Below are 27,033 nucleotides of genomic sequence, written 5' to 3' on the forward strand. Positions count from 1 at the left end.
CTGCAGCAGCTGAGGTGCGTATAATGAGGATCTGCAGCAGCTGAGGTGCGTATAATGAGGATCTGCAGCAGCTGAGGTGCGTATAATGAGGATCTGCAGCAGCTGAGGTGCGTATAATGAGGATCTGCAGCAGCTGAGGTGCGTATAATGAGGATCTGCAGCAGCTGAGGTGCGTATAATGAGGATCTGCAGCAGCTGAGGTGCGTATAATGAGGATCTGCAGCAGCTGAGGTGCGTATAATGAGGATCTGCAGCAGCTGAGGTGCGTATAATGAGGATCTGCAGCAGCTGAGGTGCGTATAATGAGGATCTGCAGCAGCTGAGGTGCGTATAATGAGGATCTGCAGCAGCTGAGGTGCGTATAATGAGGATCTGCAGCAGCTGAGGTGCGTATAATGAGGATCTGCAGCAGCTGAGGTGCGTATAATGAGGATCTGCAGCAGCTGAGGTGCGTATAATGAGGATCTGCAGCAGCTGAGGTGCGTATAATGAGGATCTGCAGCAGCTGAGGTGCGTATAATGAGGATCTGCAGCAGCTGTGGTGCGTATAGTGAGGATCTGCAGCAGCTGTGGTGCGTATAGTGAGGATCTGCAGCAGCTGTGGTGCGTATAGTGAGGATCTGCAGCAGCTGTGGTGCGTATAGTGAGGATCTGCAGCAGCTGTGGTGCGTATAGTGAGGATCTGCAGCAGCTGTGGTGCGTATAGTGAGGATCTGCAGCAGCTGTGGTGCGTATAGTGAGGATCTGCAGCAGCTGTGGTGCATATAGTGAGGATCTGCAGCAGCTGTGGTGCGTATAGTGAGGATCTGCAGCAGCTGTGGTGCATATAGTGAGGATCTGCAGCAGCTGTGGTGCGTATAGTGAGGATCTGCAGCAGCTGTGGTGCATATAGTGAGGATCAGCAGCAGCTGTGGTGCATATAGTGAGGATCAGCAGCAGCTGTGGTGCATATAGTGAGGATCAGCAGCAGCTGTGGTGCATATAGTGAGGATCAGCAGCAGCTGTGGTGCATATAGTGAGGATCTGCAGCAGCTGTGGTGCATATAGTGAGGATCTGCAGCGGCTGTGGTGTGTATAGTGAGGATCTGCAGCAGCTGTGGTGTATGTTGAGGTTCTACCTCATACGCCGTAGTGCGGATTATTATGTTCTGCAGTATCTGAGGTGTGTATCATGAGGTTCTGCCTCATATGCGGAGGTGCAGATTAGGAGGTTCTGCAGCAGCTGAGGTATGTATCATGAGGTTCTGCCTCATATGCGGAGGTGCGGATTAGGAGGTTCTGCAGCAGCTGAGGTATGTATCGTGAGGTTCAGCCTCATATGCTGAGGTGCGGATTAGGAGGTTCTGCAGCAGCTGAGGTGTGCATCACAAGTGCTATTGTAGAACCTCTTTGGGAAGAGTATGTCCTCACCCCCTCCAATAACGGGACCACTTTCTGTAATGTCCAATAATGTGATCCACTTCCATGTACATACGAGAAGCAGCCATCTGCATGAGAAATGAGACGTGACAGAGATGTCCTCTTTACATAAGCAGCACAACCGGACGCAGCAGAGGAGCCATGGTCCTGTTTGTTTTGTGAAGGCCTTTCTTTCGATAGCGGCACTTTGGAGGAGGCCCTGGCGTCACCTAGCAACGGGCCTCCACTTGTGTCTGCGAAGGGGACGCGGAGGAGGCGAGCGCTCATACGTATTTCCACAGGAGGATTATGGAAGGAAAGTCGCTCAGTTAATTCTTTGATTACAGCCGTGTGTCATTATAGTCCTTGGCAGAACGGCCATGGGGGTAAAACCGGCAGCGGAGGCGCCAACGTCACCCGACCAGTATATACAAAGCAAGGGGGGTGTATACAAAAACCAGGTCTTAGAAAAGAGACAACAAGGGGGCGCAGAAAGCCAAGAGATTTACATTTATTTTTTTTGCAAAATTTTTGGTCTTATTTATATTGGATCAGCCCTGAATCTGAAACGTTAGATTCACAACCAGCGCATACGACCGCTTTCTTCACACCCTAAAATACAGACCCCACACCAAACCGTAACGAATATGGCCCCCGAAATACGGAGAACAGATAGACCTTAATAAAAACCAAGCTAATATACCCCCAAAATAAGTACAGATTCCTCAAAAATATAAAGATAAGAAAAACGCCTTCAAAAGTTTTCCAAAAAAAGGGGAAGATTCTGCTTGAAACACTAATCGGATTTTCTGTCTGAACACTGCCTAACTGGACCGCGCCATCAGACAGAGCCCATACACAGGTTTAGTGCAGTTTTTGGAAAAACGCTGCAATGTTTTTCTCATACATTGTAAAAGCGACATCAGTTGTCAGGCCGCACATTTATTGTATTTGGGACCCCCCTGCTCCCCATTCACTAGAAGTGGGACCCCCCCCTGCTCCCCATTCACTAGAAGTGGGACCCCCCCGCTCCCCATCCACTAGGAAGTGGGACCCCCCCGCTCCCCATCCACTAGGAAGTGGGACCCCCCCGCTCCCCATCCACTAGGAAGTGGGACCCCCCCGCTCCCCATCCACTAGGAAGTGGGACCCCCCCGCTCCCCATCCACTAGGAAGTGGGACCCCCCCCCCACTCCCCATCCACTAGGAAGTGGGACCCCCCCCCCACTCCCCATCCACTAGGAAGTGGGACCCCCCCCCACTCCCCATCCACTAGGAAGTGGGACAACCCCTGCTCCCCATTCACTAGGAAGTGGGACAACCCCTGCTCCCCATTCACAAGGAAGTGGGACAACCCCTGCTCCCCATTCACAAGGAAGTGGGACAACCCCTGCTCCCCATTCACAAGGAAGTGGGACCCCCCCTGCTCCCCATTCACTAGGAAGTAGGACCCCCCCCTGCTCCCCATTCACTAGGAAGTGGGACCCCCCCTGCTCCCCATTCACTAGGAAGTGGGACCCCCCCCTGCTCCCCATTCACTAGGAAGTGGGACCCCCCCCTGCTCCCCATTCACTAGGAAGTGGGACCCCCCCCTGCTCCCCATTCACTAGGAAGTGGGACCTCCAGCTCCCTGCGTGGCTAAGAGGATAATTATGCAGAGCAGTCTAAAGAACCACCCCAGTTTCCTATGAGCCAACAAAAAGGTCCATATCTCTGGAACCATATGGCAAATTAAAAACAAACAGAAAAGTTAATATTCGGAATAAAATAAGAGCAAAAAATGCCCATTCTAAGATACGAGAAAGGAATTTGAATAAATATATCTCGTCCGGTGCGAGACCAGTCTTAGAGAAATGAGTTGGGAATCCTCGAGCCCCTTATGAAAAAATAAGTTGTTTCAAGGAAAATGGCAGAAGGCAAACCTATAGGATTCTGAGTAAGAATGAGAGTTCGAGGCATGTGTGGGTGACGCGCCATCTGCCGATATCTGAACTGTGCAATTACTCATAAAATGTAATAAAATAATTGACTGGACCAACATGAAAAAAAAATATTAACAATATAGAATACAAATATTGTAAAAGCTATAAAAGAAAGTCCAGGCCAGCAAGTGAATATAATTCAGAATTAAGCCTCTTTCTCCCAGTGTAAGTTTTTCTCCTCCAATATGCCTCCTAAACAAGGTGAAAAACTGCCGGCAGCACACTAATACGTCAGATTACAGCAGCAGGATGGTGGTAAAAGTGGGGAAAATGCAAGAACAGGCAGAGGGAGACAGACTGTGCAGCTGTTTTATCTCACCCCAGAGCTGGACTCACAGCTACACTGCTGTGCCATGTCCTCCATGCTGCTGCTGCTTCTCAACATGAGCTACATAGAGACAGAAGAGAAGGAATCCCTCATGTCTGTGTGATGTGTATGGCAGACGATATAGCAGTTAGTTTCCACCCACCAGCTCAGAGTCAACTGAAAATGAAAGATAAAGCCTGCAGAAGGGAAAACTGGTGAAAACTGCAGGATTCATGTAATGTATATGATTTCCTTATGCAGGAGAGCTTATTCTTAGAAGTCATCTGAAATTACAGGTACACTTTGAATTCCCTGCAGCAAAGGAGGTGTAACTAGAACTTTCAAGTCCAAAAGCAAAATATGTAACATAGCTTCCACAAACTATGTGTTTCATTTATTTTAGTAGTGTCGTCTTATGTTACAGAGAAATTTTGGACCCACTAAAATACCAGCGCCCAGCTGCGCCTGCTACCTTGGCATCTTCAGCTGTCTACAGCGTCACCTAGGGCAAAAAGTAGTACCATATAGGTCCCATTTATAGCAATGTGCTCTCTGACATGCCGGGTCCTCCAGAAGAAGACACACTCAAATGCAAATCCCATTTAGAGCAAAGAACAGCTATGAAAAGGGGGGTTTCTGTTCTTTTTGGGGCGTTCCCTGACAAAACAGGGATTAAGGATGACAAGTGCTTTGGGAATCAAATGTCCTTTCAAGGGGCTTCTCGTAACTATTCTATAATCCTTGGCGACAGATCTTCCTAGGTTTAAAGAATCTCTCATTCCCAAAATGAATATTAAGATATCCTTGGACTTGGCCCCTATAAAAGTGCCTGAGAAAATTACTTACAGTCAATGAGGGGGTTTCGCTGCTCCCTTGGTTTGAACAAGGGCACAAGTGCACCATTACGTTGCCTCAATTTGCATTTCGAGGACTTCCCCCGCTTATGATTGACAATGCTCACTTGCCAAGAGCGAGTGCTGCCTTAACTCCATTTGCGTGTCTGTGTATGCCCGCTGCAAGTGTGCGAGCCAAGCGCATGCCCGCTGCAAGTGCCCGAGCCAAGCGCATGCCCGCTGCAAGTGCCCGAGCCAAGCGCATGCCCGCTGCAAGTGCCCGAGCCAAGCGCATGCCCTCTGCAAGTGCCCGAGCCAAGCGCATGCCCTCTGCAAGTGCCCGAGCCAAGCGCATGCCCTCTGCAAGTGCCCGAGCCAAGCGCATGCCCTCTGCAAGTGCCCGAGCCAAGCGCATGCCCTCTGCAAGTGCCCGAGCCAAGCGCATGCCCTCTGCAAGTGCCCGAGCCAAGCGCATGCCCTCTGCAAGTGCCCGAGCCAAGCGCATGCCCACTGCAAGAGCCCGAGCCAAGCGCATGCCCACCGCAAGTGCCCGAGCCAAGCGCATGCCCACAGCACGTGCCTGAGCCAAGCGCATGCCCACAGCACGTGCCCGAGCCAAGCGCATGCCCACTGCAAGTGCACATGTATTAAAAGCAATTTCTGAGGCACTGTACCACAAAAATGTACAGCGATAGTATGATTTTTATAGGGGACAACTACTCTATCACTGTACAGCTCGTTTAATATGTATTTTTTATTGGGGGGTGATAGACTCACTTTAAAAGGAAGAGAGAAGAATATAGATGTAGTATCAACGTTATTGATTGTCGCCCAGCTCATCTACAAACCAATAACTTAAAATTACTTTTTTTTAAATTAGTAATGCTGTCAATTTTTTACAAATTTAAAGCAGAAAAGCGTCACAAGTGCACACAAGGCAAAAGCAGCAATCACCCATCCCCACCACCCGTATGAACAAGATGTAAGTGATCCGTATCGCGGCCCGGGCACAATAAGGAGGCGGCGTGTCTTTTCCAGTTTACATGTCAGGATCATTATTTTTACTTCCTTTGTTCTGTGATGTGTAATAGTAGAGGACAAAACACAACAAAAGCAAGCGCAACTCCTCTCCTTGGCAGCGGAGGACACATGAAACCAGATGTTTACATTTCTTATTGTTAGATCTGGAGCGAATGTCATCGTGTGCTGTAAATCCCCGGCTCTATGTACACCAATATGCCGATGAGCCTGGCAATTGTCTGAGCTGGAGAGGAACAAAAAAAAAAGCTGCGTCTTTATTATCTGCTTCTGGCCCCTACCACACTCTAGAGCAGGGGTCTCAAACACGCGGCCCCTGAGGCTGCTTTAGGCTATGTGCCCACGTTGCGTAAATGAAGCAGAAAATTTCTGCTTCATTTCCGCATGTCCTCTCCAGGAAAAACGCATGCGGAATTCCGCATGCGTTTATCGCGCGTTTTTCACGTGTTTTCGACATGCGGAATTGCCTTGCGTTTTTTCATGCACTGAATAAGGCAATTCCGCATGCGGAAACGCAAAATTAATGAACATGCTGTGGATTTTTGAACGCAGCATAAACGCTACGGAAAAATCCGCAGCATGGGCATAGAACTTGCGGATTCTCATTGGGGACCATGGGGTGCGGATTGACAAGCGTTTTACAAGCGTTTATGCTGCGGAAAATCCGCATCAAAAACGCTTGTAATCCGCAACGTGGGTACGCAGCCTTATGCGGCCCGCAGGCACAGACCCCTTGATGATCCCGACCTTGTCCAGGAGGAGCCGCCGACAGCAGCGCTGCATTGCCGCACAGAGACTGTTTCCCAGCACTGCATTTCCAATGCCAGCCGCCGGCCAATCAGAGGCCAGCAGCTGATATCTGCGTGTCGGCGCAGCGAGTATGACGTCATTGCCATATGCAGATGTCAGCTGCTGGCCTCTGATTGGCCGGCGGCTGACATTGAAAATGCTGTGCTGGGAGACAGTCTCTGTGCGGCAATGCAGCGCTGCTGTCGGCGGCTCCTCCTGGACCAGGTCGGGATCGTCAAGGGGTCTGACTCTGTGGTGCCTGCGGGCCACATCTGCAGGAAGGCCGCCGAGGGAACGGAGGACAGGTGAGAATCATCTTTTTTTTCTATTTTATGTGTGTGAAGAACAGCACAGGGAAAACATAGCCACAGGATGGGGACCTGGATGGGGCACATAGCCACAGGATGGGGACCTGGATGGGGCACATAGCCACAAGAGGGGACCTGGATGGGCACATAGCCACAAGAGGGGACCTGGATGGGGCACATAGCCACAGGATGGGGACCTGGATGGGGCACATAGCCACAGGATGGGGACCTGGATGGGGCACATAGCCACAGGATGGGGACCTGGATGGGGCACATAGCCACAAGAGGGGACCTGGATGGGGCACATAGCCACAGGACGGGGACCTGGATGGGGCACATAGCCACAAGATGGGGACCTGGATGGGGCACATAGCCACAAGATGGGGACCTGGATGGGGCACATAGCCACAAGATGGGGACCTGGATGGGGCACATAGCCACAGGATGGGGACCTGGATGGGGCACATAGCCACAAGATGGGGCACATAGCCACAAGATGGGGACCTGGATGGGGCACATAGCCACAAGAGGGGACCTGGATGGGGCACATAGCCACAAGATGGGGACCTGGATGGGGCACATAGCCACAGGATGGGGACCTGGATGGGGCACATAGCCACAAGATGGGGACCTGGATGGGGCACATAGCCACAGGATGGGGACCTGGATGGGACACATAGCCACAGGATGGGGACCTGGATGGGACACATAGCCACAGGATGGGGACCTGGATGGGGCACATAGCCACAGGATGGGGACCTGGATGGGGCACATAGCCACAGGATGGGGACCTGGATGGGGCACATAGCCACAGGATGGGGTACATAGCCACAAGATGGAGACCTGGATGGGGTACATAGCCACAAGATGGGGACCTGGATGGGACACATAGCCACAGGATGGGGACCTGGATGGGGCACATAGCCACAGGATGGGGACCTGGATGGGGCACATAGCCACAGGATGGGGACCTGGATGGGGCACATAGCCACAGGATGGGGACCTGGATGGGGCACATAGCCACAGGATGGGGACCTGGATGGGGTACATAGCCACAAGATGGAGACCTGGATGGGGTACATAGCCACAAGATGGAGACCTGGATGGGGTACATAGCCACAAGATGGGGACCTGGATGGGGCACATAGCCACAGGATGGGGACCTGGATGGGGCACATAGCCACAGGATGGGGACCTGGATGGGGCACATTAGTACAAGATGGGGACTTGGATGGGGAACATTACTACAAGATGTTTTCCATTATTACTATATGATGCTAATTGTAAGACAATATTACTGTATGTGGCCAATTGGGGGAAATAAAATTGTAAAAAAAATAAAAAATAAAATAAAGCATGAAAAAATATTGGGCACTAAAAATGCTGTTTTATATGTAAACTAAAGTAAACACAAAAAAGTACACGTTTATTATCGCCACATCCATAACGACCCAAGCCATAAAAAATAAACACGGCAAAAATGTTCAAAAGGTGTATACAAAAAAAATGGTATCACTAAAAATGTCACATTGAACTAAGAATGCGGCCCCCCAAATTCAAATTTTTTCCATGTGCGGCCCATATACCCAGCCGAGTTTGAGACCCCTGCTCTAGAGGATAAAAAATATAAAGCAAAACAAACCCCTACACGTATTCCTGGGGCAGTCATGTTACCTCCCCACCTCCAGTGCTAAAACACGTGGAGCAATAGGATCAGAAAAACAGGACGGGCTTTGGCTGTTCTAGGCCGGACAGGAATGAGAAAAGCTTAGCTTTATTTAATGGAAGGAGGGATTGGACTTTGTTTACTCATTTCATCCATTTTTTTTAGTGTGAAAAATCCCAAAAAACAATGTGTCAATGAGTCCAACATGTCACCACATGGCACCTCTGAAATTTAGTGACTAAGTGCCTGAGACCAGCCAACGAGGAAAGGTAGGCATGGGGCGGCCAACACTGAAAGGAGCACATGGAGCCGCCGAAGCAGAAAGGTAGGCATGGGGCGGCCAACACTGAAAGGAGCACATGGAGCCGCCGAAGCAGAAAGGTAGGCATGGAGCCGCCGAAGCAGAAAGGTAGGCATGGGGCGGCCAACACTGAAAGGAGCACATGGAGCCGCCGAAGCAGAAAGGTAGGCATGGGGCGGCCAACACTGAAAGGAGCACATGGAGCCGCCGAAGCAGAAAGGTAGGCATGGGGCGGCCAACACTGAAAGGAGCACATGGAGCCGCCGAAGCAGAAAGGCAGGCATGGGGCGGCCAACACTAAAAGGAGCACATGGAGCCGCCGAAGCAGAAAGGTAGGCATGGGGCGGCCAACACTGAAAGGAGCACATGGAGCCGCCGAAGCAGAAAGGTAGGCATGGGGCGGCCAACACTGAAAGGAGCACATGGAGCCGCCGAAGCAGAAAGGTAGGCATGGGGCGGCCAACACTGAAAGGAGCACATGGAGCCGCCGAAGCAGAAAGGAGGGCATGGAAAGGTAGGCATGGGGCGGCCAACACGGAAAGGTAGGCATGGGGCGGCCAACACGGAAAGGTAGGCATGGGGCGGCCAACGCGGAAAGGTAGGCATGGGGCGGCCAACGCGGAAAGGTAGGCATGGGGCGGCCAACACAGAAAGAAGGGCATGGAATGGCCAACACACTGACATTGGGAGATAGACATGGGGAAGCAGGCATTGGGCAGCCGACACGGGGAGGTAGGCATAGCGCGGCCGACACACTGACATGGGGAGGCAGGCAACATGCCGGCATGGGGAGGTACATGCAAAAATAACCTTGGCACTCCAATTATGTATTCAAAGCAGTGAAATTTTTATTGCAGTCTAATAATCAATATAAAATAAACGTTTCGGTCGTATTGACCTTCATCAGTTAACAATATGTAATTGCAGGCATGGGGAGGTAGGCATTGGGCGGTCGACACGTTTGTATGGAGAGGTAGGCATGGGGCAGCCAACACGCCGTCACAGGGAGGTAGGCATCGGTGGCCGGCATGGGAGGTTATTTAGCCAACGCACTGGAACAGGGGGCTAGTAAAAATGGTTTTGAAAAAAAAATTGTTTTTATAGTCTTATTTTATGTTTCATTTTGGATTTGCCTTCAGTCGCCTAACTGGTCTCAGACTTTGTGGATGGAACAACATCATCCAAAATACCTGGCAGCCATATAACCGTCCCACTATCCCCATCTCAAACATAACGTAAAAAAATGTAGAGTACTAAAAACATTGTGTAAGCTTTTAATATATGGTAACTTAGTACTAATGTACATATACTATACGTTATTAATGCTATATATTACATCATACAACTATAAATATATAGATTGCATTAAACCTAATAGAACAAAAGAATTTTACACACACGACCATTTCATACAAATCGTGATCCACAGCGAGAAACCTTGTCCCTCCCATATACCCAGATTTATGGATTATCATGGACGCCCATAGCGGATAGCATCAGCTCACTTCATTAGCCATAAGACACTGAATACAACAGCCTATTAATTGGCATTAGTATGGCACAGGATCAGCAATGCTCAGTGCCGGGGTGGGTGAAGTTGTGGGAGCCATGGAATTAGGCAGGAGGGAGCGCACAAAGAGCGGCATTAAATATTAACAGTGAGACTCACCTGTGCGCCACGACCTTGACAGTCCCCGACATGAATGCTGAATGAGTCAGGTCTAGCCTTGTACATGATTTCATTTACCTCATCTACAAAACGTGGAAAAGGATCTCCTGGGGAGGGGTGGGTTTAACCCTCCCCTACCCGGTCCACACAGAAGCAGGAGAGGGCTGCATAGTGGATCCCTCCCAATCCAGATAACAAAGCAGATCGCAGATTCAGCGAGCGGCGTCCGTCAGGACAACGTGTACTCTTGTGAACGCCTGTTCAGTGCTCGGCTCTGTGTACGGGGGCCTTCGCAGATTAAGCACGGGCGATGTTAAAGTTACGACGGCGAGGGAACAAGTATCCCAAAATAGTTGCAGCTCGTCGGGAAAAAGCAGAAAAAGCATAGCTGTGCAGTGCCATGACAACCAGAGCTTACACAAAAAAAAATAGGAACCACCTACATATCAGTCATTGTTGGTTTTCGCTTACAGCTCCCATTCATTAGGCATGCCATTTTTTTTATTTTTTTTTTTAATAGAAGCATGAGCCGTGGCAAGATCTGCAGCTACATTAATAGACCGGTCTTAATGCAACACGTCCCAATGTGCCAATCATAATTTGTAGCTTGTAGCCAAGATGCCCCATGTAGATTCGCAGCGTCAATGCCCCAGTGAAAAATTTGCAAAGAGGTCTCATCCAAGCGACGGAGATGTAGGAATGATCAAATTTGCACAGAAATGAAAATCTGCAGCACAGAGAACTCTCGCACAAGACGGCAAAAAGTGCGCAGCGGATTCTGTACTGGATCAACCTGTGCATAGCAAAAAGCGAAATCCATTGCTGAAAAAGCCACTGATAAAATTGACAAGCTGCAAATCTAACACACGGAAATTTAAATTTATGATATTTGGTAAAGTCTCATACACTTTGATGCTACTGTAATAATCTGCGGGATATCTGTAAAGTGTGACTATACCCTGAACCCATGTCAACAAGTTAATGGGTTTGCAGTGTGGATTCTGCACCCTAAACTGGCAGCAATTCACAGTACAAGACAACTAAATGGGGTCCCCCCCCAAAAAAAAAATCTGCGTGAAAATCAGGTTGTTACGGATTTTCTTATCCACAGCGTGTTCGCTCTTGTGCAGAAAACGTGGATTTTCACTGTGAATTTCACACTGAGCAATGCTTGGTAGGGTAAAATCTGCAGCCAAATTTGTATTTACCATATGCACATTTTGCGTTGGACTCATTGGGAGATTTTTGGTTAAAATTTTGGCCACTTATGAACATGGTGTAAATTTACATCAGTTTTTCATCTCGGAACTTCCAGATGGAAAATGAATGTTCTGCGTATCGGCCTTGTGTTGACATACCCCTATTAGTGTCATATATGCCAGTGAGGCCGACGAGACACTTTAGGGACCAGGAGTCATTTCAACCCACATCCCTTACAGTCCCCGTGTTTTATCGGTCATTGTGAAACCTGGTTGGAAATGTAATACCTATCTAGTGGATGTCCAACAGAGATTCCTGGTAATTGGGAACTGTTTCAGCTCCCCTCTCGTCAGCCACAAAAGTGCAGCTGGGAGGAGTTTGAATGGAGCAGTGTCGATAGTTGAGGAGCAAACCTACTGATGCTCCATTGAAAGTCTACAGCCTTGAAGGAAATGGTGCTCATCGGGGGTCTTCCAGGTGGGTAACACTACCAAAACAAATTTTCCCAAAAAGCACGACTAGACAATTATTCTAAATATCACTGCAAATTCAATGAACTAAGGTGCAACCAAATCCTTTGCACCTCCTGTCCCCTTATCTATAAAAAGCAGACGGCAAACGGCACGAGCCCTGTTCATCAGTAATGTGTCCTCAGATTTGCGGGGGTCCTGCTATTACTGCTCATGTGCGTGTTTTTGCCGTTACGAGGGAGATACACAAGTCACTATAAGGGGCTTCAGCTATGTAAGGGACTCTGGAGGCCTAGTACACCAGAGTGCCTGTAGTTACAGCACAGAACGCATCAACGAGACTGAAATCCAGACAGAGTGGCACACACATCATCCCGGAAGCGATTATAGGTTCTGGGAAGCTGGGAGAGACAGAAATGAAAGCATAATGTCACGCAAGGTGAGGGAAGCAATAAGCGTACAATAACGGGAAGAGAGGGAAGGGAGCCCAACAACTAGGGAAAGGGAGAGTGGAGACCCCTAGGCAGATCTAATATCACCCTGCCTACCCTCCATTCGCTATATAGGTTCTGCACCTATCACCGAGCAGGAACCTAAAACCAGAATGTCCCTAGAGCTAGGCCCTAGATAGGGAGGGGACGGGGTGAGCACTAGTCAGGCCCCACTACAAACTAAAGACAACAAGGTAAACAAAGGGGATACACTTAGCTTGAGCAGACACCAGAGAGATAACGCCAACTGTCCTCCAAAGGCACCAAAGACTAGACTAGCCGACTCCTAGTACTCCAAGCCTGCACAGAGGTACATGGAACTATCACTGGTGACTCTCTGGAGAAACAGAGTTTTTAACTACCAAGCAAGGGTTTGCAAATCAGCAGCAGAAGGTGGAGGTCGCTGCATAACTATTCTACAGAGATGAGAGGATCAAAAAGGCTTCAGCAATGCCAAGCGCAGTGACCTTCCACAGCCAGATCCAGAGCGACTGTCACACCTGACACACCCATTACACATATTTGGGAACAATGGGGGTCTAGAGAATGCCGTGGGCTGGATGAGGTCACCCTGATAGAGTGTTGGATTTTCAGGTGTCAGAATTCCTTCTCAATATCTTCCACACAAGTCTATGTCTTGCCTCATGGGAGCATCTGAAAATGTAGCTGCTGCAGCCAGTGTGTGAGAAGTGGCACAGAACGATTCTGCCAATATGGAACAGTATGATTTTGGGATCTTGTTGAGGATGAAACGTAAAGTACCGCCACATATACCCATCTATATTAAAACTCAGTCCAATTCAAGTTTGAACACCATCCAGTCTACCACCAGTTATTTGTTATCCCTATCCAAATTCCACCTCCGTATAAACTTTGTTGTTAACTGTAAAGGCCTCTCCTGCTTCCTTGCTTGTCCCCTCCACCACACTTAATCATAGGCCATTCCCACTTGCCCCCCAAGGGAGAAGAACCAATAGTGTGAGGAAAGACGTAGTCACTGCATCATTTGTCTAACCTTCATATTGAGCATAAAAGCATAACTTCATTATAAATTGTAAATGAAAAAAAAAAAAAAATAAGCCAACACTCCATTTTTTGCCACTTTGCTCTACAATCCCCCTGCTGTGAACAGGTAATTGAAGTAGGTTGTCTGATGGAGCGCAAACAGAGTATATACACAGAGGAATCAACAGGCTGTGTGATGATACTTTTCGCTCCTATGTAAATAAGTCTTTCCTGTCTTCAAGGAACTACACTTAGCCGGGATGGTGCCCTATACAAAATATCAATATTGCGTTTTTTTTTGTTACCAGCGTAGGTTTTATAGTTATGGGAAATGTATCTTCATCATCATGGCTCAGTGGTAAACACAAGGCATTTACTTGCATCGCTGTGCAGTGTGTGCATCAGAACCTGAATGAATATAGGACAAATAGACAAACTTGTATTTGCCATGTCTCATATCATAATATCTCTCGCCTAGGACCTTCAGGGGATCAGAGACCCTTAAGATTGGATTTCTCAATTTTTGTAACCTGAGGAGAAACTCATTTAATGCCCCCCCCCCATCTGAGGCAACGAGGGGAGTGATTCATACCTGGCAAAAGCGGTTTCTGACTTAGAGACCTTGTTCAGTGCTGGGAGATACAGCTCGCTGTAGGATTGAACCATTTTCCAATCTGAGTGCTTCCCATGACAACAGGTCATTTTCTTTTATCTTTTTATGTGACTGTATATATTGTATTGTCTCCTTTGTAACATCTTTTGTATATTTTTATAAGCACTGACTAATTGTCGGGTTAAATACATAAAATGTAATAGCTTAGTTCCTCTTGTTCTATAAACTGAATTCCTGAAACCACGTGAGGATCAACATTAGCGAGTGTCTATTCGGCCTTTATAAATCATTGGTGCGGCAGCTGGTTTTCTTTGGTTATGGCGGAGCTTGCAATGACCATATCAAAATATGTATATAGGGCAGCATGGTGGCTCAGTGGTTAGCACTGCAGACTTGCAGCGCTGGGGTCCTGGGTTCAAATCCCACCAAGGACAACATCTGCAAGGAGTTTGTATGTTCTCCCGGTGTTTGCGTAGGTTTCCTCTGGGTTCTCCTGTTTCCTCCCACACACCAAAGACATACTGATAGGGAATGTAGATTGTGAGCCCCAATGGGGACAATGCCGATAATGTCTGTAAATTGTCTGAATTGTAAAGCGCTGCGGAATATGTTGGCCCTATATAAATAAAAAGATTATTATGTATACAGCCATGTGTTGGAATCAAATGTGTATATACTATACGTTCACTGGGAACCGCCCATTATCTTGCAGAGTAGTCCCATTATCTTGCAATCGTCAGTCAATTGCTTAATAGTCCTGACTATTGTTGGGCAAGCGGAGTGATGTCCGTGACAATGTGTTTCACTGGTTTCCAAATCAGCCCCAAACAGAACCTTACACTGCTGAAAGAGCAGGAGTGCTACATCACAGCAATGCGGTTGTCATAGGCTTGATTGTCTGTAATCTCCTTAGAGCATTGTTTGTTCTTACGTTGTTACATCCTGTTCTGTTTGTCTTTATTTTGAAGCTTTCAAGGTTTAGGGGGAAGGTGAAAGTAACTTTTGCTATTGCAAAGGTACATTGTTTAAATACCCTAGTCTCCAATTAATCCAAACAAAAATCAGATATAAAAAGTCATTGGAAAAACTAAGTACACCCTCTTGAAAACTAGGTTTTACATGAAAAAAAAAAAAAAAAAAAGGTCTACCACCTCAGATAAACACATGACAATGACACTATCAATATTTACCAAACAAAGGAGCAAAATGCAAAAGCAGAGTATCACACATTAAAGGGAACCTGTCATGTGAAAAAAGTCGTCTAATCACTTATACCACACGAGGAAAGGTGTAAAAAATAAACGCCAGGGCTGGGTTTTTTCAAAATTAAAGAAAAAAAAAATGACGACGATATGGTGACCAGTGCTGAGCGCAAGTGCTCGCTACTTGAGTTTGCATCGGAGGCTCGGGTATGCACGGACTATCGCGGGGGCTCGAGTGACATGCTCGAGTCTCCGCTCCATATGCTTTGCGGCAAAAAAAAAAAAACTTGCAGGGATTGCCTACCATGCACAAGCAATCCCCGCATGTTTTTTTGGGGGTGTCTAATAACCGTGAAACATGCGGGCGGGGACTCGAGCACCCGCAATACATGGTATATACCTGAGTACCCAATGCAAACTCAAGTAGAGAGCACTTGCGCTCAAGACTGTTGACAACTGATTCAATATGACAACCTAATGTTATCAAATTCTGTGTCATAGCTCTGGGTTCAAAATGTTCACTATACCCTTTAATAAAATCCTTGAGGGGTGTAGTTTCCAAAATGGTGTCACTTATGGGGAGTTTTTATTGTTTAGGCACATCAGGGGGCTCTCCAAACGCAACATGGCATCAGCTAATTATTCAAGCAAATTTTACATTCAAAAAGACAAATGGCGTGCATGAGGTGAGCTCATGTCCAATGAACTCAGCGCTCTGCAGTGTCTATGAAGGATGGCATGCTGGATGGCAGCGCTCAGCTGTGATCCAGCCTGTCATCTCAATGCCATCCCAGCGTGGCAGAATTCTCCTGCTCAAGCGCTGGGATGTGCCATTTCTGGGGCGGCTGACGGCTGGTGTTTCTAGCCTGGGAGGGGGCCAATATTCATGGCACCCTTCCTGGGCTATTAATATCAGCCCCCAGCTATCTGCCTAGCCTTTGCTAGCTATTAAAATAGGGGGGACCCCTCGTCATTTTTTCTTTGGGTCCCCCATTTTAATAGCTAGTAAAGGCTAGGTATTCAGCTGGGGGCTGATATTAGTAGCCTGGGAAGCTCCGTGGGTATTACCCCCTTCCCAGGCTTCAAACATCTGCCCCAGCCGTCTGCTTAACCTCCGCTAGAGACTAAAATTACGGGGAACCCCACGCTAATTTTTTTTTAATAAATCCTTTATTTTAACACTAAATGACAAGTGCAGTAATCAACACTATCACTGTACTTCTTATATATGTGACTGACATGTTTCTATCTATCTAATCTATGTATGATTCTCTATTCTTTCTATTCTAAATTGTCGGGTACCGATGCTGAATTGCCGGCCGGCTTTTTTAAAGAGACGGTGCATGAAAACACTTATTTTTTTTAATAAATCCTTTACACTAAATGACAAGTACAGTAAGCAACTCTATCACTGTACTTCTTATATATGTGACTGACATGTTTCTATCTATCTAATCTATGTGTGATGCTCTATTCTTTCTGTTCTAAATTGTCGGGTACCGGTGTATGCCGCTGCTGAATTGCCGGATTTTCATGTAATACATTCTACATTATTCTTAGTTGTTTTCCTTCATGTAGAATTAACCTACAAGGAAAGAAAGGGTTTATTTTTATTCCGATATTTCTGTCCCATTGACTAGCATTGGTTTCCGGTATCGGAATCGGCGATATCCGATATATTTTGGGTATCGGTCCGATCCAATCCGATCCGATATTTCCCGATATCGGAAGGTATCGCTCAACACTATTCATAAAGTGACAGTGGTCAGAATTGTAAAAATCGACCTGGTTATTAACGTGCAAACAGCCTTCGGGGGTAAAGGGGTTAATCATGGCAGATGCACAACGTAACCAAAATTCTTCCTGAAATACAAACTCACCAGTAGCACCCACTTTAAGGGCGTGTACAGTAATTGACCATAATTTAACTATTCTGTTGCCAAACCGCAGTTCTGGAAGAATATCAGTGGAGACCAATTGTTTCCTGTACTAGGAAATAGTTTATACACAATTCCGCTAATTTATTGAATAAAAATATGATCTTTAATGAAAAAAAAAACAAAAAAACAAAGTCCTCCAGTACAATAACAAAATACATAATAAACGGAGGAAAATTACAACCTAAAAGAATGAGTAGAACTCCTGCTGCAATCGCTACATTAGGGCCACGCTGCATTAACTCCAAGGTTGTACCGTAATCATGGCAAACCCCCCTCCCTGCAAATGTGTGAATGCAGCCCAATTATGTGCACGACAACTGTAATTAACTCCCCAAAATACAAACACAATAAAAGAACCATGAAGTAGTAAGAGAGTCTAATAATGAATCATTCCACATCTTCGGTTCAGATCTTCCTTCATATGTGATACAAGATGAAACTAGCCAATACGTTTCCCTTGTTTGTAATAAATGTATTAAATCGCCCCCTCTGATTTGCTACTTTATTCTTTCAATCTTAAAGACCTATAAAAGGATATAATTCTGTCTCAATGTGGCCAAACATTTTGTTACAGCATTCAAAGTTTTCCTGTATAAAAGCTTATCTCCATCATTCAGATGCTCTAGACTACATCATTGGATGACAAACTGCAGAAGGCGTTACACAGAACACAGCTTTTAATGTTGTAGGTTATTGTATGATCCTTGTTAGAAATAGTTGTGTGGACGTGCATATCTACACATTTTGCATGGGAATCACCTGGCATAACCAGAGCGGAGCAGCAGGGCTCTGTACTCACTGTAGCATTCATCCCTGGATACTGCAGCCAAGTCAATAGGAGCTGAGCTGCAGTATCCCAGACGGCCACTACACACACCTGTGCTAGTCTAGCTTCGTATTCTACTTTTTGCATCCTACCAGGGCTTACAACTGCCAACTGGTGAGAGTGCTAAATGTCAGATCCCCACCTAGCTCTGTGCCTCATCCAAGTGTAAGCACCAAACTCTAGGCCTCGCTCCTCAAGTGTAAGCACCAAACTCTAGGCCTCGCTCCTCAAGTGTAAGCACCAAACTCTAGGCCTCGCTCCTCAAGTGTAAGCACCAAACTCTAGGCCTCACTCCTCAAGTGTAAGCACCAAACTCTAGGCCTCGCTCCTCAAGTGTAAGCACCAAACTCTAGGCCTCGCTCCTCAAGTGTAAGCACCAAACTCTAGGCCTCGCTCCTCAAGTGTAAGCACCAAACTCTAGGCCTCGCTCCTCAAGTGTAAGCACCAAACTCTAGGCCTCGCTCCTCAAGTGTAAGCACCAAACTCTAATCCTCGCTCCTCAAGTGTAAGCACCAAACTCTAGGCCTCGCTCCTCAAGTGTAAGCACCAAACTCTAGGCCTCACTCCTCAAGTGTAAGCACCAAACTCTAGGCCTCGCTCCTCAAGTGTAAGCACCAAACTCTAGGCCTCGCTCCTCAAGTGTAAGCACCAAACTCTAGGCCTCACTCATGTGTAACCACCAAGCTATCTCATCAGTTAGTATGTGACCATCAACCTCTGTGCCACTTTCCTGTTTTTCCAATCACTAATGTGCCCTCATTCAAAGACTAAACTGTTATGACGAGTTGCTTCAAGTTGAGTAAAACCTGTTCTCTGTCACGTCTGGGTCAGAGACTGAGTTATCCTGGAGTAGGGTGTAGTGGCTCAAGTTGAAGTCACAGGCACAAAAACTTACCCCACTTAGAAGTATAATTTATGATCCAAAAGCAGGAGAACTTGGGAGTTTTATCCGTCTTGGGGCTTTATTTTTGCCCCAATCTTGTGGACAATATTATAATGAGGCAAATCATAGTTGGAGTCTCCCCAGTCATTAATGCCATAGCAGTTGGCTGGGCTAGCATTTCTGCCCATGAACATCGCTTCTATGCTGACATGCTCATAGCTTTGGGCCATGGCGTTGGTTTCACACTCCTACAGGTTAGCTGCCAGTAATCGGTGCCATACCTAGCGGGCCCCTTTAATCAGGCTTCATTGCTCTGATATTGAAACTTGATCAGCAGGCATTCCTTCTGCACTGAATCATTGTTTTGGTTTGAGACCGTCAGCAGTGCTGCCTCCTGCATTGCTGAAAGGTCAGCGGAGTCTACTCTGCCGGGTGTCTGTCATTTCTCACACCGCTATGTTCCATCAGCTATGTAAATTGAAGTGGAAACTTCTGAGTTATGAACATCAAGTCTTAGTAATTCCTTGTAGCATCAAGGCTTCTCTTCTGCCCTGCACCTGGCAACCCCCTGTCCGGCCTTAATCCTAGTACTGAACCTCTTCTAGGCAGAAACTTCATCTGCTATATGATATGAAAGCTTCAGAGTAGAGATGAGCGAACATGAAGTTAAAATTTCTGGGTTTATTTCACCCAGATGTCTATTTTAATGTTCATACAGTGCCAGCAAAAAAAATCTTTACATATAAAATCCACATCAAAATTTCACTTTTTAAAAGTGTACACAATGGAGGAGATGATAAAAAACTGTCTAATATTAAAGCTGGCTTTGTTGCAAATATCAACCAATCAATGCTCAGTTTTCACTTCTCTGTTCAAGCGAAAGCTGCACTCTGATTGGTTGTTATGTGCAGCTCAGCCAGTTTTGCTATTAGGCAGTCTTTTATTATCTCCCTCAGTTTTATATTATCTCCCACAATGGGTCGAAAGAAGCTTAAAATGGAAGAGAAATCCCGTGCCTTGACTCTGCTCGAGAAGGGGGATTCAGTGATTGCTGTAGCTAGAGATCTGGGAGTGTCAAGAGAAGCAATTTTCAACTGAAGCGGTCGGCGGCATTATTGCCTCCTGGGATGGTACCGCAGAGGAAGTCAGGCTCTGGCGCACCTAAGAAGACTTCACCAAGGACTGATAAGCTTCTGGAGCGTGAAGTGATGTCACATCCTTCTATAACTGCCGTTGAAATAAAAAATAAGTACCCTATGCTCCTCCAGAACATCACAACTAGGACAATTCGTCACCGCCTGCAGAAGGACCTGGGTCTACCAAGTTGCCGTGCTGCAAAGAAGCCCCTGCTCACAGCAGCAATGAAGAAGAAAAGGCTGGCCTTTTGTAAGAAATATCAAGATTGGACATCTGAAGAGTGGAAGAAAGTGATGTTTAGTGATGAGAGCACTTTCAGGCTGGTCAGGGGAGGCTCAAAGGTTGTGCGTCGTCCGAGTACAGTGTCACGTTATGACTAGTGTTGAGCGATACCTTCCGATATCAGGAAATATCGTATCGGACCGATACCCAAAAAGTATCGGATATCGCTGATTCCGATACCGGAAACCAATGCAAGTCAATGGGACAGAAATATCGGAATGAAAATAAACCCTTTCTTTCCTTGTAGGTTAATTCTACATGAAGTAAAACAACTAAGAATAATGTAGAATGTATTACGCGAAAAGCCGGCAATTCATCAGCGGCATACACCGGTACCCGACAATTTACAACAGAAAGAATAGAGCTTCACACATAGATTAGATAGATAGAAACATGTCAGTCACATATATATGAAGTACAGTGACAGTGTTGGTTACTGTACTTGTCATTTAGTGTAAAGGATTTATTTAAAAATATAATAGTGTTTTCATGCACCGTCTCTTTAAAAAAGCCGGCCGGCAATTCAGCATCTGTACCCGACAATTTAGAATAGAAGGAATAGAGAATCATACATAGATTAGATAGATAGAAACATGTCAGTCACATATATATGATGTACAGTGATAGTGTTGATTACTGTACTTGTCATTTAGTGTTAAAATAAAGGATTTATTTAAAAAAAAATTGGTGTGGGGTTCCCCTTAATTTTAGGCTCTAGCAGAGGTTAAGCAGGCGGCTGGGGCAGATGTTTGAAGCCTGGGAAGGGGGTAATACCCACGGAGCTTCCCAGGCTACTAATATCAGCCCCCAGCTGAATACCTAGCCTTTACTAGCTATTAAAATGGGGGACCCCCTCAAAAAAATTACGTGGGGTCCCCCCTAATTTAATAGCTAGCAAAGGCTAGGCAGACAGCTGGGGGCTGATATTAATAGCCCAGGAAAGGTGCCATGAATATTGGCCCCCTCCCAGGCTAGAAACACCAGCCGTCAGCTGCCCCAGAAATGGCGCATCCATAGGATGCGCCAATTCTGGCACTTAGCCTCGCTCTTCCCACTGCCCTGTAGCGGTGGCAGTGGGGTAATAGGGTTGGGGTTGATGTCAGCTTATAATGCCAGCTGACATCAAGCCCAGGTTAGTAATGGAGAGGCGTCTATAAGACACCCCCATTACTAACCCCATAGTCAAAGTTAAAAAAAAAACCACAAACACCCAGAATAAAGTCCTTTAATTGAAATAAACACAATTCTTTATTGTTCTAAATTAAACTCTACTTACCATCACGCCCATTCCAGCTGAAGCCAACGATCTCCTGCAATAAAAGAAAAATAATAAAGCAACCTCATCCTTACCTTTCCATGGTTCCCACGACAGCTTCAGCTCTGCTACATCGAGATGACAGGCTGGACCGCAGCAGAACGCTGCCATCCAGCCTGTCATCCCGCAGACACTGAGAAGCGCCGGCATGCTTGCGCTCCTCAGTGTCTCTCTGTGACGGCATCCAGATGAGCCGAGTTCATGTCCAATGAACTCGGCTCACCTCATGCACGTCACTGACAGCGTGGGAGAATTCTCCTGCACTCAGCACTTCAGCGTGACGTGCATGAGGTGAGCTGAGTTCATTGGACATGACCTCACCTCATTCACGTCACTGACAGCGTGGGAAAATTCTCACGCTGAAGCGTTGAGTGCAGGAGAATTTTCCCACGCTGTCAGTGACGTGCATGAGGTGAGCCGAGTTCATTGGACATGACCTCGGCTCATCTTTATGCCGTCACAGAGAGACACTGAGGAGCGCAAGCAAGCCTGCGCTTCTCAGTGTCTGCGGGATGACAGGCTGGATGGCAGCGTTCTGCTGCGGTCCAGCCTGTCATCTCCATGTAGCAGAGCTGAAGCTGTCGTGGGAACCATGGAAAGGTAAGGATGAGGTTGCTTTATTACTTTTCTTTTATTGCAGGAGATCGTTGGCTTCAGCTGGAATGGGCGTGATGGTAAGTAGAGTTTAATTTAGAACAATAAAGAATTGTGTGTTTATTTCAATTAAAGGACTTTATTCTGGGTGTTGTGTTTTTTTTAAATACTTTACTAGAAATTCATGGTGGTCATGTCTAATATTGGCGTGACCCCATGAATTTCGGGCTTAGGGCCAGCTGATAATGCCAAGCTGGCCTTAACCCCTTTATTACCCAGTGAGCCACGGCACCAGGGCCCTGGATGAGTTGGGTACAGCGCCAGAAGATGGCGCTTCTATGAACGTGCCATTTTCCTGGGTGGCTGCGGACTGCAATTTGCAGCGGGTGGGGCCCAGAAAGCTTGGGCCTCCCTGCGCTGCGGATTCCAGCCCCCAGCTGCCTAGTTGTACCTGGCTGGACACAAAAATAGGGCGAAGCCCCACGTATTTTTTTTTTTTTAATTATTTCATGAAATTCATGAAATAATTAAGAAAAAAAGGGCTTCCCTATATTGTTGTGTCCGGCCAGGTACAAATAGGCAGCTGGTGGTTGGGGGCAGCCCGTTCCTGCCTGCTGTACCTGGCTGGACACAAATATAGTGCGAAGCCCCACGTCAATTTTTTTTTAATTATTTCATGAATTTCATGAAATAATTAAAGAAAAAAAATACGTGGGGCTTCTCCCTATTTGTGTGTCCAGCCAGGTACAACTAGGCAGCTGGGGGCTGGAATCTGCAGCGCAGGGAGGCCCAAGCTTTCTGCCCCCCCCCCCCCCCCCCCCCGCTGCAAATTGCAGTCCGCAGCCACCCCGGAAAATGGCGCGTTCATAGAAGCTGGATGCTGTACCTGGCTGGCATACAAAAATATGGCAAAGCCCACGTCAAAATTTTTGGGAAAAATTAATTAAAAAATAAATAGTAATTTAATGACTGCATCTTTATTAACTCCTCAAACGTCATTTAGTGTTAAAATAAATGATTTATTTAAAAAAAAATTGGCGTGGGATCCCCCATAATTTTAATTTTAGTCTCTAGCGGAGGTTAAGCAGACGGCTGGGGCAGATGTTTGAAGCCTGGGAAGTGGGTAATACCCACAGAGCTTCCCAGACTACTAATATCAGCCCCCATCTGAATACCTAGCCTTTACTAGCTATTAAAATGGGGGACCCCCCCAAAAAATGACGTGGGGTACCCCCTATTTAATAGCTAGCAAAGGCTAGGCAGACAGCTGGGGGCTGATATTAATAGCCCAGGAAGGGTGCCATGAATATTGGCCCCCTCCCAGGCTAGAAACACCAGCCGTCAGCCGCCCCAGAAATGGCGCATCCATAGGATGCGCCAACTCTGGCACTTAGCCTTGCTCTTCCACGCTGCCCTGGTGCGGTGGCAGGGGGTAATAGGGTTGGGGTTCATGTCAGCGCCAGCTGCCATGAAGCCCAGGTTAGTAATGATGGGCGTCTATAAGACACCCCCATTACTAACCTACAAAGTGTTAAAAAGAAAAAACACACTACACCCAAAAAAAAATTATTTATTTGAAATAAAACACACCATTTTATTTAATTCTTAGTTTACTAAAAAAAAATAGTTACCTGTCCACGTTCCTGCGCTGATCTCCCATGCACAGCTGTCACATCTGGAGATGGTGACAGCTGTCATGGCTGCTGTAAGCTCACACTGCCGGGAACACGTCCGCTCCCGGCAGCGTGAGCCCTGACTGAGGTCACCGGAGTGCATTCAGGCAGCGCAGCTCCGGAGACCTCCTTTACGGCACTGCTGTACCGTGGGAATTTCTCACGATACAGCAGGGTCGTAAAGGAGCTAACCGGAGCAGCGCTGCCTGAACTCCGGCGAACCCGCTTATGCAATGATGGGGCTGCTTTACGGCCCCATCATTCTAGCGGCGGCAGCGGTTCAGAGCGGTCACATTCTATGTGGCTGCTCTAAACTGGAGATCATCGTGGGACACTCGTGGACTACTACGGAGGGGTAAGGATAAGGTTGTGGTTTATTATTTTATATTTTATTACAGGAGATCGATGGCTTCGGGGAATTAGGTGTGTAGGTGAGTATAGGTGTAGTTTTTTATTTTTTACATTATTTTAGGTGGCGATCGGCGGGGACAGGTAATGTATGAACTAATTTATTGTAGGCAACCACTGGCCACCAATGACATGTATTTAACATTTATTGGGGACACAGTAGGGCAATTTAAATAGCAGGATCAGGCTGATGGGAACTACTGCTCCCATCGAGCTGATCCTGCTGGCACGAGTGGACGGGGGACAGACATAGGCCGATGGGAGTAGTAGTGTCATATCGGCCTATGTCTGCCTGCACGCACACACTCGTAGACATCGCACAGACACCGCACACACCCGCAGACATCGCACAGACACCCCGCACACACTCGCAGACACACGCACAGACACCCCGCACACACTCGCACAGACACCCACACACACCAATCATGACGGGCTGATCTTCTGGGAGGTGAGGCTGACCTGTGCGGCCGTGGGAAAGTTCATGTGAGTTCATGCAATGCAGTCAAGCATGAACTCACATGAACCCTCTGAGGGCACCACGGCTCCTTCAAATGAACAGCTGATCAGCATCACCTGATACCTCAGCTGTTCATTTGAAATAACCGGCGGGAAAGCGCAGCACAGAACGGGAAAGCCGGCGGTGAAGTCTTTTCACTGCCGGCTTCCCCGCCCGGGTCCTTCGCTCCCCGCTCCTTGGTGCTGCGCTCCCCGCCCGGTCCTAACTTACGATCGGGATGGGAGGTGGCGAGGGGAGCGGAGGATCGGGATGGGAGGTGGCGAGGGGAGCGGAGGATCGGGATGGGAGGTGGCGAGGGGAGCGGAGGATCGGGATGGGAGGTGGCGAGGGGAGCGGAGGATCGGGATGGGAGGTGGCGAGGGGAGCGGAGGATCGGGATGGGAGGTGGCGAGGGGAGCGGAGGATCGGGATGGGAGGTGGCGAGGGGAGCGGAGGATCGGGATGGGAGGTGGCGAGGGGAGCGGAGGATCGGGATGGGAGGTGGCGAGGGGAGCGGAGGATCGGGATGGGAGGTGGCGAGGGGAGCGGAGGATCGGGATGGGAGGTGGCGAGGGGAGCGGAGGATCGGGATGGGAGGTGGCGAGGGGAGCGGAGGATCGGGATGGGAGGTGGCGAGGGGAGCGGAGGATCGGGATGGGAGGTGGCGAGGGGAGCGGAGGATCGGGGTGGGAGGTGGCGAGGGGAGCGGAGGATCGGGGTGGGAGGCTGCGGGGAAGCAGTATGGGGCTGTGTGATTGTTTAAAAGCCGGCGGCTTTTTACCGCCCGCCGGCTTTTAAACGATCAGGAGAATTCTCCCACGCTGGGATTGCATTCTGATGACAGGCTGGATCGCAGCTGAGCGCTACCATCCAGCTTGTCATCCTTCAGAGACAATGCAGAGCGCAGGCATTATGGGAACTTCCGATTCCGGTATTCGATATTGTAAAAGTATCGGAATTAAGTATCGGAATTCCGATACCGCGAATATCGGCAGATACCCGATATTTCAGTATCGGAATGCTCAACACTAGTTATGACCCAAAATATACAGTTAAGACTGTTAAACACCCTGACAGTGTGATGGTGTGGGGTGCAATCAGTGGAAGCATGGGGTGGGGGAGAGGGGTGGGGGAGAGGGGTGAGGGAGAGGGGTGAGGGAGAGGGGTGAGGGAGAGGGGTGAGGGAGAGGGGTGAGGAGAGAGGGGTGAGGAGAGAGGGGTGAGGAGAGAGGGGTGAGGGAGAGGGGAGAGAGGGGTGAGGGAGAGGGGTGAGGGAGAGGGGTGAGGAGAGAGGGGTGAGGGAGAGGGGTGAGGGAGAGGGGTGAGGGAGAGGGGGGAGGGGTGAGGGAGAGGGGTGAGGGAGAGGGGGGGGGGGTGAGGGAGAGGTGGGGGGGGTGAGGGAGAGGTGGGAAAGAGTTGGGGCATCAGAACTCAAACTTCCATGGGTCGGCTCATACCTACTTTAGAAAACAATTTTTTTTTTTTTTTTTAATAAAAAGATAAATTGTAATTTTATACCATTCTAAAATATGAGCATTACCAATAGGACAGGTTTTCACGACCATACAATTTATTTTATAAGTTGCATCTAAAAAACATGGAGTATTTTAGTCTCACTTGTCATCCATATGCAATCCGTTTTTTCACAGCAGCTGATATTAATCATTTACATGGCCATTTACAGTTTCCTATGTCACAGAATTGCAATAGGTCTGTAAAAAACGGATGCTAAACTGTGGCTCCGTATGGCATACGATTTTTTTGGCACACCTATAGACTTGAATGGGTGAGCCGCATTTGACTTATGGAAGAAACTAGTGCATGGTGCGATTTCTATCACATGCAAATTCGATCCATAAAGACAAAAAAAACAAAACAAAGAACAAAAAAAAAAAACACACCTGTCTGCACTGCCCCATTAAATGACATTGGTCTGAATGTTGTCCGCTTTTTTTATGGACAGCAGTTGGACAGAAATCAGGTTTGAAATCAATGTCATTTGAACTGGTAGCAGTATTTTGAAACCCAACTGACTAATAATGTATATAAATAATACGAATCAAAATACTGCATTCTTGGCAGTAATAGTCAGTCTATACTAGTACATAGGGGGCAGTATTATAGTAGTTATATTCTTGTACATAGGGGCAGTATTATAGTAGTTATATTCTTGTACATAGGAGCAGTATTATAGTAGTTATATT

The 27,033-nt window shown here is 47.5% G+C and overlaps 1 protein-coding gene across 13 annotated transcripts in view; it reads right to left on the reverse strand.

Moving 5' to 3' along the window:
- The window catches only part of NEDD4L (NEDD4 like E3 ubiquitin protein ligase), a 334,412-nt gene that overhangs the window by 100,443 nt on the left and 206,936 nt on the right, over positions 1–27,033 (reverse strand). Inside the window, exon 1 of one of the 13 annotated variants that reach the window (XM_073680885.1) lies at positions 10,292–10,652. The exons of the other annotated variants lie outside the window; for them this stretch is intronic. Within the exon in view, the coding sequence (XP_073536986.1) occupies positions 10,292–10,357 (66 nt within the window). The 5' untranslated portion in view covers positions 10,358–10,652. Of the gene's footprint in view, positions 1–10,291; positions 10,653–27,033 lie in introns of those variants that run through there. 13 annotated transcript variants of the gene reach the window in all.

This window comes from Phyllobates terribilis, unplaced genomic scaffold (assembly GCF_046119375.1).
Source record: "Phyllobates terribilis strain yellow unplaced genomic scaffold, ASM4611937v1 Scaffold_1__5_contigs__length_1240528914, whole genome shotgun sequence".
Taxonomy (NCBI): domain Eukaryota; kingdom Metazoa; phylum Chordata; class Amphibia; order Anura; family Dendrobatidae; genus Phyllobates; species Phyllobates terribilis.